At 47.7% G+C, this 13,391-nt stretch overlaps 1 protein-coding gene and 1 long non-coding RNA gene across 2 annotated transcripts; one reads left to right on the top strand and one right to left on the bottom strand.

The window, feature by feature from the left end:
- Window positions 1-1,214: 1,214 nt before the first annotated feature.
- Window positions 1,215-2,719, bottom strand: LOC135178163 (uncharacterized). Its single transcript, XR_010303395.1, has 2 exons — window positions 2,420-2,719; window positions 1,215-2,219 (listed from the first exon to the last, which is right to left on the bottom strand). It is a non-coding gene; the product is annotated as an uncharacterized LOC135178163 (long non-coding RNA).
- Window positions 2,720-6,170: 3,451 nt separating this feature from the next.
- CFL2 (cofilin 2) lies at window positions 6,171-12,022 on the top strand. Its single transcript, XM_064148755.1, has 4 exons — window positions 6,171-6,279; window positions 7,740-8,047; window positions 8,150-8,226; window positions 8,315-12,022. The coding sequence occupies exons 1-4, from the start codon at window positions 6,277-6,279 to the stop codon at window positions 8,425-8,427; spliced, it is 501 nt and encodes a 166-aa protein (XP_064004825.1). The 5' UTR covers window positions 6,171-6,276; the 3' UTR covers window positions 8,428-12,022.
- The last annotated feature ends 1,369 nt before the right edge of the window (window positions 12,023-13,391 follow it).

Raw genomic sequence — 13,391 nt, 5'->3', positions numbered from 1 at the left:
TTTACATTGTGTCATTTGCTGAGACGTCTGACTGCATCCTAACTTTTGGCAGTTGTCCTCCTGTGAACCAGACTGAAGTTGCTGAAGAAATTACCCCCTTCAGCCATCCTGCTCCTCTGCTGATAGAAGTTCCTGTTCTGTGGCTAAACAAGTGTTCAGAAACTAAACATGGTAAAACCACTGTTAGGAAAGTTTTGGTGTCCTTACTCCTCCTTTGTGCAAGTTTTATTGTATTTATGTACTAAAATTTGTGTTCTGCTATCAAGAGAGGCAGCAGCTGTTGAGCCGCTGCACAGAGTAAGAAAACAGACCAGGTTTTTATCTCCACTCTGATTTTAAAGAGAAGCAAAAGATTCTGCTTCTGTGCTGTGGCAAATCTAAGGAAATCCTGGTGTAAGAGGCAGAATTTGACTTCCTAAGCTTGGAGAGAGAAACTTGGAGACTGCCACCATAAGAATTGTCACTCATTTTATAAGATGTTGGAGAAACAGTGAAAAATTATGAATGCTGCTGAAGCACAGAATCATAGAATGGGTTGGGTTGGAAGTGACCTCCAAAGGTCACCCAGTCCAGCCCATCTGCAGTGAACAGGGACCTGTGTGTATCAAAAGGACATTGTAGCAGTAAGAAACACATAGCTCTAGCAAAGCCTAGGACCACGCTGAACATCCCCCAAACAAACAAAATAAAAAGAAACAAGCAGCCAAACTAAACTCTATACCATGTAAGCAAAAGTTTTCTGGGAAAACAAAACAAAACAAGAATTAATTGGTATAGTGAGTGGCTGATCTTAATAAACCCTTCCTTACCCGTGCATATGCTGTACATTTATCTTAGATATGAGCAGGCAGCAGGAAGAGAGACTAAGGAAGAAACTTCTCATGGGGAAAATGCATTTTGCATTTATAAATGCATTTATAGGATTTATAAAGGCTATCAGGGTAAACAGAAGTTCCTTTTCTAGGCCTATCAATGTGCAAATCTTTGTTGATGTTCAACATGTGCTAATTACTTAAAAGTAATTTTTATAAGGTTTTTTATCACTAAGGCTGAGCAAAGCTTCCCTGCCTTTCAGACTTCAGGGGCTTACCTTCCCCCCCCACACTTAGTAGTTTTTCTGCCATGAGTTTCCATCTTTCCACTCATAGGAGGAATTCTTATTTCCTTTTTTGTTTAAATACCATCCCTAAAATGACGTCATACAAGCCATAACATTTTGACTGAATCTCTCTTTTATTGTCCGTTGACCTGTGGCTGCAGGGCGCTGCGACTCGCTGGCACGCGTGAGTTAGCAGCAGGGCACGGGGAGCGACGGGCAGCGGGGGAATTCCTCCCTGTCCCGGGGTGCCGCCGGCTGCTGCTGCTCCTGCAGCATCCGCGCTGCCCTACGCCGCTTCCTCCTGCAGCATCCGCGCTGCCCTCTGCTGCTTCCTCCTGCAGCACCCGCGTTGCGCTACGCTGCTTCCTCCTGCAGCACCCGCGTTGCGCTACGCTGCTTCCTCCTGCAGCACCCGCGCTGCCCTTTGCTGCTTCCTCCTGCATCACCCGCGCTGCCCTCTGCTGCTTCCTCCTGCAGCACCCGCGTTGCGCTACGCTGCTTCCTCCTGCAGCACCCGCGCTGCCCTACGCTGCTTCCTCCTGCAGCACCCGCGCTGCCCTACGCTGCTTCCTCCTGCAGCACCCGCGCTGCCCTTTGCTGCTTCCTCCTGCAGCACCCGCGCTGCCCTCTGCTGCTTCCTCCTGCAGCACCCGCGTTGCGCTACGCCGCTTCCTCCTGCAGCATCCGCGCTGCCCTCTGCTGCTTCCTCCTGCAGCACCCGCGCTGCGCTACGCCGCTTCCTCCTGCAGCACCCGCGCTGCGCTACGCCGCTTCCTCCTGCAGCACCCGCGCTGCGCTACGCCGCTTCCTCCTGCAGCATCCGCGCTGCCCTCTGCTGCTTCCTCCTGCAGCACCCGCGCTGCGCTACGCCGCTTCCTCCTGCAGCATCCGCGCTGCCCTCTGCTGCTTCCTCCTGCAGCACCCGCGCTGCCCTCTGCTGCTTCCTCCTGCAGCACCCGCGCTGCCCTACGCTGCTTCCTCCTGCAGCACCCGCGCTGCCCTACGCTGCTTCCTCCTGCGGCACCCGCGCTGATGTTTCCTCCTCCTGCGTCCGTCCCTCCCTCCGCCTGCTCTCTCTGCGGCGCGGGGTCCCGAAGCGGATCACGGACGTTTGAAGAGTCTTACAAGAGAACATAAAAAGAAGGGGTGGGGGTGGTGGAGTGTGGCGTTGGGGGGGCGCTTTTCTGCCACAGTGCTGCACGGTCAGAAAAGCAGCTCCACCTGGCAGAGAAAGGAGCTGCTGAACCCTGTCCAAGTATCACAGCACTGGAGCCGGCATCGCAGCTGAGGGAAGCCTTACCCCACCTGCTGCAGCCCTACCTGCTTGCTGCAGCCAGCGGGTCGCAGGTGAGGACTCCTACAGCCCTGGGTAGTGGCTGAGGAAGACGGTGGGGAAGGCAGGCAGCCCTCCCAGGCTATAGGCAGCAGCTGGCAAGCAGGCCGGCAGCACCCTGGGGGCCGCTCTGGAAGCAGGGCGGCAGCCCGGACCGTGACTCAGCTGGAGGAATGTCCTGGCACGGGGGGACCGAGGCGTCGGGTGATGCAATGGGCACGGCTCGCTCCCATCGCCGCGGTAGGCAGGGGCCAGCGAGCAGCAGCCAGCGCTTTCCTCGTCCTCAGCCCTGCCCAAACCGGAAAGAAACTGGCTGATAGCTCAGAGCCTCAGAAGGATTTTGGGACCACACCGGTGAAAAAGGCAGCTTAAGCCAGAAGTGACGCTGCCAAGCAAAGTGGGGCCAGAGGTCCCCTTATGGGGAATTCCATCTCCTCGTCAGACAGGAGGGCTTGCTGGAGATGGGTGCTTCACACCAGCACAGCATTCTGCAGGCCCCCAGAATTAGTGCACACGGGAGACACTGCAGGTCTCCCAGACTTGCAGCAAAGTCATGCTAAGCTCCACCACTTAGAGTCCAACATATTTTTAGTACTGTCTTTTAAACGGCATGTATCTGTGGTGTAAAGGAAGGTGACAACTAACTCGGTGTTTGTCTCTCACTGGGGTGTTCTCCGCTGCTCTCCAGTGTTAACAAGAAGTTAGATTTGATCTGGCACTCTGTGCTACTGGACACACAGAATTTCTGGAGGGGAACAGGACATTTTCTAGAGGTGTGCAAGAGAGCAACGGGGGAAGGAAAGTGTCCTGCTCTCATCAAATGCAGCTTCCTATGGATTTCTCCCTCTTGACAGAACAAGGTTTCTAACTGAACGGTGTGAAGACTTTCCGCTATTCCAGCATACATCTATGCACGTTCTTCTGCTTCCCCTGTGTAGTCCTCTTCTGGAAGGTCATCTGCCTACACCGTAAGAGATCTGATACCCCCCAGTAGAAACCAACAAGTTCCTGAGTTGAGCTGATAGATGTAACCACCCTATTTTCTTCTGTCTCAAACAAATTCTTTCCTGAAAGTTAATTACTTAATTAAGGATCTTAATTACTTTTGTGACCTCTATCCTTCTGCTAGATTTAAGTAAGCTAACAAGTTAAAATGTCACAGGGATAAGGACTAGCCTAAGTGAGAGAGGGGATGCCCAAGGAGGCCAAGCAGAGGCCTTGCTTCCATAAGAATGAGGCTGAAGTGGTAGCGTGGAGTTTGGCGATGTTGACATAAAAGTGAAGAGGATGGACAGCAATGGTCTATGATTTCATAGAGCTTCGATGCGTAAGGCAACTTAAGTCCATTATAGTTATGGACTTCCAGGAGTTGCATCCAAACAAGCAGTGCCTTTTGCTTCAAGGTGAGTCATTGATTCCAGCCACAGAGGGTGAGGGGAGGCTTAGGGGGCTTCCTCAGAGGCTCTGAACAGGGTGTCATTCACAAAGCTTTTAGTGCTGCTCCTGCTGGCCCTCTGAATCACAGGGCTATTTCGGTGGTGCCTGGTGGGATTCAGGTCTTGTGGCACAAGGGTAGTGAAACTGAATGCCTCCTGAGTGCAGGGAGATGCCAAGGTGGGGAACCAGCATTGTCTAGGCATGCTCTATCAATGAGATTTGCTTGGTCATTATTACTCTTGGCTGGCTATACTGGTCATTTCTTTGGCTGTCAAGGTCACAGCTGGGCTTTGTCACAAGTTCCTCTGATCACTGCAGTTGCTGAGAGTCCACCATATTTTCTTGAAAATGAGAACACCCTTTCTGTTTACTTGTGACCTACTTTTCATCCCTGATAACTACTCTCTGATTTTGGTAAACTCATTTATTTTATAGTCATAAACTACTCCTTCTTCAGCTCTTGCTTTTTAGGTACTCTGATGACTGCTAGGTACCAGCCAGCAACATGTGATGGGTGCCTCAGGTATGCATGTTGTGAGGTGAAAAGAATAATAAGCACTTCTGGTTCATTATTCAGTTTCCATGGTAGTGAAGACAGGAGGGTGAGTCATGCAGAGTTTTGTACTTGTCATCCCTGGAGCATCTACTCGGCCGTACAACTCTGGAGCTGGTAACTCCTTCTTCACTTTTCATTTTACAAGCCTGGGATGTACAGTGCAGAGGGCTTGCATGGGTGGCTGAGGATGCTCTGCAAGGGCACAAGATCAAGGCATTCACATGTGGCAGTTTCATGGTATTGTCAGAAGAAGGCTGCTGAGCCCATTGCTGTGACAGCAGTCACGGGCACTGGAGGGTGTGCCACACATGTGGTTACAAAGGCAAAGGAATCCACATGCTGCTATTCGCCCCAATGGCTTCCCAACATCTTGGGTGGCTTGCAACTATGCAGACCTCCATTTGGGGCACTAAGGAAGGCATATGTCATGCAGAGCATGGCACAATAAGCTGTAGTGTCAGAAAAGCTGTTTTGGGATAACTGCTTGAGCTCACCCCAGTGCCTGAAGCTGTGCCAGAGCCCAGAAACAGGACTGGCAAGACACTCTCATGGCCTTATGTTGAATTAAGCCGACCATAAATCTCTGTTTTGAGAGTTACCCAGGTTAGGATTTGTGCTATTATTTCCCAGAACAACTTTCACCTGTCCTAACTAGTTACTTGTGTGACCAAAAAGCAGCACAGGTTATATTTGAAAACTGAATTGGGTAATGTCTGACTCTGTAAATGCAAATATGCAATAAAGGTTCTCCTTCCTGGGCCTCAGTGTTGCTGGCACTGAAGAGTGAATGAGTGGCCGTCAGCTGGAGAAAAGTTGAGTCAAATGAACTTGTCATTTTCACATGACAGGTGGAAATGTCATGGAACCTGTAGTTCCAGGATAGTGATTTCAAAAGGGTGAGGGGCCAAATTTTGGATATTGATGTATGCATTTCGTTCTTGAATTCTCTGTACGCAGAGAGTGGGATGTAACTCAGAAAGGAGATTGGAAACATAGTGGCTCATCTGGTCAGCATGCAGTAATGGGGAAGGGAAAAGCGACAGCACGGCTGTGTATCGACATGCATGACAAACCAAGGAACTAGTCGCAGTGTAGGTGTTTCGGGGAGAGATGCCTGGCCAGGAGGCCAGTGGCAGCGGCACAACTCCTCCTGTTCACGGGGGCGACGAGAGGTGCCACCAACAGAAAGCCTCCTCTACTGGCTTGTCAGGCATTATGAAACAAGCCAGCTCCTGGCCACGAAGCACGAACAAGAGAAGCGATGCCAAAATCACTTTCGAGAAAGAGGGAGCGCCCTGGCAAAGGAAGCCGCACAGGACAGGAGCTCTGGGGCAGGGCCGGGAGCTGCCGCGCTCCAGGCAGCTCCTTGCTGGCTCCAGGAGGAGCCCTGCCGCCACAGTGCCACGACCTGACGCGGCTACTGCCTGCCTGCCATCCACGTCAGGCTGCGGGCGGCATCGCTCCCTCAGCTGCCAGCAGCCCGCCAGTGCAGGCCTGGGACCGGCCCAAGCGGGACGCCGGCTGCGAGGGCGAGGCAGCCGTACAGGGAGGCGGCAGGGAGGCCGCGCCCGGGCGCTGCCCGCCGTGCCCGCAGGGCAGCCGCAGCGCACCGCCGGGCCGTGCGGCCGGCCGGGCCCCGCCACCTGCAGGCGCGGCCCAGCCCGCGGGGGGCGGCGCGGCCGGCGGCACGTGGTGGCGGCTGGCCCATGTGACCGGCCCGCCCCGGCCGCGCGGCTCATCCCCGCCCGGCCCGAGGCCCCGCCCGCCTCGCCCCCAGCGCAGCCTTCTCTTGCGTGCAGCAGCCCCGCACCGCAGGCAGCCGTAGCCGCCGCCGCCCCGGGACCCGGCGAAATGGTAAGAGCGGCGTGGCCGAGCGGGGAGGGCGGCGGGCCAGGGTGGGGATAGCGCAGGGGTAGCGCAGCCCGACGGAGCGGGTGGCTGAGGCGAGCAGGCCCCGCTCGGCACGGCGCAGCCCGACCCGGCCCCGCGGCTCCGGCGGCCATTTTAGTCTAATTTTAGCCGTGTGCGGGGGGAAGGGGCGCTGGAAGCGGCCGCGGGATAGGAACGGGTGGCCGGGCGGGCCGCGCCGGGACCTCGGGCCGCCGGTTTGGGCCGGGCGGGAGGCGCAGCGCTCCCTGCGGCATCGCCCGGGCGTGCGAGTGCCTGTACGCGTAAGGGGCGGGGGTCCGTACGCCGCCGGCCACCGCGGAGCGCGGGATTTCCCTCGCCCTTCCAGGGGAGCGGCTGCTGCGGGCCGCCGCAGTCCCGGGTCCGAGAACCGTCCGCGGCCGGCGTGAGAGCGATCGGCTGGAGATGCCGGTGTTGCCGCAGCCGCACTGGCGCCTGAGCGAAGGCGGCCGAGAGCGGGTCTGGAGGACGCGGGGCGGCTGGACGCTCGTTCCGCGGAGGCCAGCGGCGTCCCCGCGAACAAAGCCGCGAAAGGAGGCAGGCGAGCTCTCTTGGGGACAAAGCCGGCGGCTCCTAGCGAGCCGTGCACCTGCCTTCCCCAAGCAGGCTGCTCTGGCGGCGCCCGCCGCTTCAGATGTAACCGCTGGACGGGGAGCAGAGGCGCTGCAGATGAGTTCAGCTTGCTGGCCGAGGGGCTCCCTACGTTATTTTCTTTTTGTCATGCGCTCCCAGTTTGTCCTGTCAGTGCTTTGGTTTTTTTGCTGGTTTAGGCCGAGGTTTTGAACAGTTTATCTGCCTTATGAGAGCTGTAGACTTTGTAACCGGTGCTTTCTTATGAGGGAAAAGCAATCAAACAACGCTTGTGCACCAGTACGAAGTCAATTCAGGAGTTTTTAAAGCGTAGTGCTGAAGCTGACACAATGCAGAAAACATTTCTGCTGCTTGGAGAGCCTTACATCACCCAACTAAATGAGAGTCATGACAGTGCTGGATGTGAGCTGCTGCTGTAGCATTTGTTCCACTACCCACCCCCCCCAGCTTAATACTACAAACTCCTGTGTTCAGTTCCCACCACCCCGCCCCCCACCAATAAGCCAACTGCATGATAAGGTAATGGAAAACTGCTTGAGTAGTACAGTTGTCTGCCTACTTGTCTAAAACTGCTGTTCAGAATTGCAGCAAAAGATGCTGAGATCTACAACAGAGTCCAGAATTTACACCTCTTTTATTACCTCTTCTGCTCCAGTCCTGTAAAGGCTGCTCACTTCCTAATGTGTTCAGGCTGAGTGTAGTATTTCTGTATTTATGGGGGCAGACAGACTTTATCTAGCAATTTAGGCTATCATCTTTTCTAGTGAGTGTAATTTTTTGCTGTTTAAAATTATTCCTTTGATCTCATTTTACAGGCTTCTGGAGTAACAGTGAATGATGAAGTCATAAAGGTTTTTAATGACATGAAAGTAAGGAAATCTTCAACCCCTGAAGAGATTAAAAAAAGAAAGAAAGCTGTTCTGTTCTGCTTAAGCGATGACAAGAAACAGATAATTGTAGAGGAATCAAAGCAGATACTTGTTGGTGACATTGGAGATACTGTGGAGGACCCCTATACAGCCTTTGTGAAGTTGCTACCTTTGAATGACTGCAGATACGCTTTGTATGATGCCACATATGAGACAAAGGAATCTAAGAAAGAAGACCTGGTATTTATATTCTGGTGTGTAAAAGTAAAACTTGCTGTTACAATTGAGTATGCTGGAGTTAACGTGGAATGACCGAGTAACTTGTCTTCTTGTGGTTTTTCTTCTTTCCTGTAAAGGGCTCCTGAAAGTGCACCTTTAAAAAGCAAGATGATCTACGCAAGCTCTAAAGATGCCATTAAGAAGAAATTTACAGGTACAGACCTCTAAACGTTTTGCTCGTTAATTACAGTGCCATCTAGATGTCGAGGTTCTCACAAGCACGTTGTACCTCTCTCTTTCAGGTATTAAACACGAGTGGCAAGTAAATGGTTTGGATGATATTAAGGACCGTTCAACACTTGGAGAGAAATTGGGAGGCAACGTGGTAGTTTCACTTGAAGGAAAACCCTTATAAAAAGACAGACAAGTGCCATCTGGATCTAAGGAGCTTCCATTTCTGCAGCTCGTTCAATTGGAATAGTATTAGTCTCCCCATCCCCTCCCCTCCTGAAAAAAAAAAAAGTCCCTTCCCTAAAGCCCCTGAAGGAGATGTGATTGTTAAGCAGTCTACCAGTGATTGCCATTAGACTGTTTAATCCTGGTAGTTTTTTGTAGGATCCAAGGAATGCTTTCACGTCATACTCTTAGCCAAAAGTGACATGGCAGGCATTCCTTGCAACGTGTACAATGAATGTGATAGTTAATGTGAATAGTCTAGCAGACAGCAAAGGGTAAGCTAATTGAATGCCTTGAAAGTATTGTCGGATGGTAGACTCTATACAGTATTACTTACAGTTGCACTTGATTGCAGTTCCATGAGGCTCTTGTGCATTCATACACCTCACCTGCCTTGACAAGCCTATTTTTTGTGACATGGCAGCACACAACACTATGCATTTAAAGCACTTTTTTGTAAAATGTTTGACCCGCCCCTGCCCCCCCAGAGGAATGCCAATTAAGTTGCTGTAACTGTGTCATCAGATTATTGTAGTACCTCAGTTTCATTCCTGTTACATGCATATCTTTATAAATGAAGTAGCTGTTACGATGCCTTTTGTTTTCCATTGAATGTACACTACTGAACAGGAGTAGAAGTTAACCTGTTTACCATGTGAGTCTTGAAACACTAAAGTTTTGTAAAGCATCGGTCATGGTGGCAATTTCTGTACTGAAAAGAGCCTTAAATGGAACATTGTTTTGTTTTTTTTTTTGAGATCAAAAACTGGCCACGTTGCAATAAAACTTGTGGCTTATTACAGAATGTTGCCTTGTTTTCATTGGATAATACAATTTTTAAGTTGTTTAAGCATATTTCAAATAACTTCTGTGGAAAGTATTGTAAAGATAAGCAATCATTAACCTTGTGTGAAATAATGCAAGTGGGATTTCTTTTTTTTCCATTCCTAATCACGATTTAGGCACTGCTTTACAATACTTTGTGGCTCTGTTCTGATGATTCGCTGAAGGACGTAATCCTAGTTCACTGTCCAAGTAAAGAAGCTACCACTACTAGAGACCATTAGTTTTCATGAAACACTTTTGTCAGAAATGCAAAAATATGAAGTAATTAACCACGCAGTGTTTCCTGCCTGAATGCTCTTAAAGTTCTACATGTCAGAGTAAAACCTTGCACAAAATCTTAACAGCTTGCTGCCTTTTTTCAGTAAGGTGGTGTGTACTGACAGTTATGTGCCGAATATGAAGCTGGGAAATAATTTTTGTTGAGTGTGAGGCAGTTACGATGAACTTGGTGCAAGAAATAGCCCAAGTGAACTGTTCTGCTTGTGAGCTTCTGTGTAAATAGAACTGGAAAGTGTTTGCCACTACCGAGGCTTGCATTGGGGACATGTTTTGGCTGGGAGCCAAATAATGCTCTCCTTATAGAGAATTTGATCTGCTCTGTGTGAGCAATCCTCCGTTAGCCAGAGCTATTTATGGCAAACACATGCTTTTGTATCTTGTCATCGTTATCCACAAATGGCAAAACTGGACATGATTCTCCTGGTATGCATAAAGGAGCGCTGTTCGGCAGCCGCTCACAGCTGAACTGTGCATGCTGCTAGAAGGAATGCTCTTCACCTTATTTCAGAAAGTCGGTAGGGTAGAGCTGTGGAGCTTTTTAAGTACAGGCCTTGTATGTGCAGTCCATAGCCCTTTTGCAGTGGGGAAGCAGACAGTAATCAAATTTGTTTTCATCCTTTATTTTTTCTTTTAAATAGTTTAAGTAACCTACTGGGTACTGTGTTTAGACTCTCTTGTCCTGTAGAACTTTAAGACTTTTGTTTCAGGCTTCTGGCTATCCCTATGACTTGCACACCTCATTGTGTTAGCTGTTCTATGTAGACTAAACTTTACTAGAATTTAACTAAATGGCATGATGACCACTGACTTACTACGTGTGTTAACAAGTCTTGGTTTTGTTCTACAAAACTCTCCTTTCAGGTACCTTTTAAGGTTGAGAATTAACTGATGGTATGCATGTTGTCTAGATAAAATGCAAAACAACCCAAACGTTATCTTTCTGTTCCTCAAAATAGTCTCTTTCTGATTATTCACGTTGTGTGCAAAGCCCAGTTTAATGTAAAGATCTACTTTGTGCTTTATGTTTGACTTGAGTTCAGTACAGTATAATGCAATGATCTTTTAACTGATCTTTTTCACAAGGTATAAATGGTTTCTTTAGAAAATGCCAAAACTGAAAATGTTTAAATTTTAATAAACCATTTGAATTTCATTGTAGACAGCAAACTTTTTTTTAAAAGCAGTATTATGTTTAAAATTGTTTTTGTCTTTGCTGCAAACAGTCTGGAAAGATGTCTGTGGCTTCGAAGTTGAATATTAAATGTCACTCTTTTTTGTTTGTTTGTTTTGTTTTGCTTTTTGGGTTTGTTTGTTGTTTTTTGTTTTTGAATTAGCTTAGGTGTATCTTCACTCAGTCCAAGTAGATATAAAAATGTAAGCACAAACTGTAAGATTCTTAACCAAAACAAGTTCTGGATCCAAAAGGATCAGCCTGCCTTCAGTTTGTTCTTCAAATGACTGACTGATGTGAGGTCCAATTCAGATGGCTTGCTTTAAAATTAAAAAGGAAAATGAATTTTAAAAATAAAAAAAAGCAAACAAAAAGGAAAAAAAAAAACCACCCTGAACAAAACCCAATACAATAAAGTGCTACAGAACTGTTACTGTTTGAATTATTAAATGAATGAGAGACAGCTGGCATCTGTTCCAGAATGGTTTGTCAGCTGTTGTTTTCTGTCATGCAAAGTGGTGAGGGCCTCATTGTGATCGAGAAGGGGAGGAAAATCCTCTCGAGTTGAGTATCTTCTGTGTAACTCCACGTAGACGTGACTTTTTGGGGTCTCTTGGTTTCAGTTATTGATCAAGAAATGTTAAATAAAACTTCCATGAGAGTAGCCTGTGCAGAAATGGCATTTTTCTTCTAAAAACAGTGCTTTAAAACCAGCAGTTACGTTGTTTGATTTGGTAAATCCTGGAAGAGGTATAGATGTGCAGGTTCGATTTCTCTGAAAAGGGAAATCAAGTCCAAGAGTGGGGGTGAGCAGGTGATGTTTGTGGCAATTTTTAGGCATGCAAAGCTTAAATTTATGTAGACTTGAGTGTTACAAACACTCCTGGTCAGATCATTAAATGAATTTTTTTGTATGTTAAGTTAAAACCCAGAGTGTTTGAAGTGGAAGCTGACTCTTTGTACCATTCCCTCCAAACAAGAGGTGGAACACAGCAATTGCCACAACTTGATAATAAGCTTTACTCTCTTATGCCAATTCCAGTATAAACCAAATTTTCATGTCTGCCTATTTTTTATGAACTTAAATGTTAAGTTCCCTTTTAGTTTGTGGTGGTGAGTTAACGACTGTAGAGTGAAAAACACGGCACTGATGGTGGATGAAAGAACATCAAATGTAGCACCTGTCTATAAGTACTGAATTTCTTTGAAATATTTCCAATTTTGAAAACCTGGTATAAATAAAATTAATTTAAATGTCTTCACGTCTTGAGTTTGTTTGTGTGAGCTACTGTGGTGGTTTTGGGGCCCAGGTTCCTTTAAGAAAGCCACAGAGTTGAGTTTTCCAGGAGGACCAGAGAGGTTGAGGAGGTCGACCCCAGAAATTGTAGTTTTGTTTTCAATCCCATAATTCTGCTGGGACTTTATAAGTGGGCAGCAAAGGACAAGAGATGCTGTGAAAGGTAAGATTGTGGAGTAAAACACTGTTTTGTTACAGGGTTTCACCTACAGCCCATTGAGTTCGATACACAGCTGTAGCAGATGCCAGCACCGGTGGCTCTGGAAGAGGTCGGAAGAAATTATTACTGGGTTGGTGCTAAAGAAGCTTTGTTTTTGGGTCTTGTTCAGAAAATTAGGTGCATTTTTTAAGAAGCAAAAATGATCTTTAAACAGGTCCTTTGCAGTGTGAAAAAAAAAAAGAGTGAAGAACGATGGAGATCAAATCCTTTTGTTATTGGTGACAGCTTTCCTTTTAACGTAAAATGCCTCGGATTTATGAATAGCCTCACTGGGAGGGAATGAACCGTGTAAACAAAGCTGTGAAGAGACCGCTTCCTTGCATGATAACCTAGAGAAGAGAGGTAGATGAACCTCTGTAGATGAACAATCTCTGTAGATGAACAATCTTTTTAGTGGCTACCTAACAAGCTTTGGAAAGATTTCTTCATTAAATAGTTTGTCTAGAAATTACTGCTTAAAAAAATGTTCTTGTTCTCACTATATTCATATTCAGTGCTTGTTTATACTCTCTTGAATTTGGGCATTCCCTTGCCTAACCTCCCCTGGTGATAAATCTATGACTCACATACGTAGCCCTATTTCTTGCATTGCTCACCTATGTGATCTACTAATAGCATCCGAAAAAGACCACTACAGTGAAAAATTAAAGCCTGGCAGAGGGAAGTCAAACAGGGAACATAATTTAGGTTACTTGATGACTTTTTGTATGGGAAGGCTTACAGAAAAAAAGAAGTGTGCTATGTGGAGGCACCGAAAGTAATTCTGACGTTGTTTAACATATCTCATTGTAGGGTAATATTTCTGTTGTCAGCTTTACTTTGTAGTTACTGGGGAAACTGATGATTGGAAAAGAAACCTGCAGGGGCTGCCGATTAGTATTAAAACAACAAATCAGTTTATAAAACCAAAACGACATAACCCCCCACAAACCTCAATTTCCTGCTGCTAGCCTTTTGTTGTTGTTGGTCTGTGTGTGTTTTTTAATTCTTGTGTGGACAGGCTTAGGAATGTGTGTGTGTGTGTAGCTGTAATCATGCCTCTCCTCTTCCACCTCTTTATTTTTAAAAGCAGCTGTGTCACTGCAAATCCTCACCATCTGCCTGCCATCT

This window comes from Pogoniulus pusillus, chromosome 1 (genome assembly GCF_015220805.1).
Source record: "Pogoniulus pusillus isolate bPogPus1 chromosome 1, bPogPus1.pri, whole genome shotgun sequence".
Taxonomy (NCBI): domain Eukaryota; kingdom Metazoa; phylum Chordata; class Aves; order Piciformes; family Lybiidae; genus Pogoniulus; species Pogoniulus pusillus.
The sequence above is the reverse complement of the archived record's forward strand: the minus strand, read 5'-3'. Positions and strand labels throughout refer to the sequence as shown.

Excerpts from the sequence above, each read along its gene's own strand:
- CFL2 (XM_064148755.1), top strand. Across the intron at positions 8,048-8,149 it reads GACCTGGTATTTATATTCTG|GGCTCCTGAAAGTGCACCTT; the intron begins GTGTGTAAAAGT and ends TTTCCTGTAAAG. Across the intron at positions 8,227-8,314 it reads CATTAAGAAGAAATTTACAG|GTATTAAACACGAGTGGCAA; the intron begins GTACAGACCTCT and ends TCTCTCTTTCAG.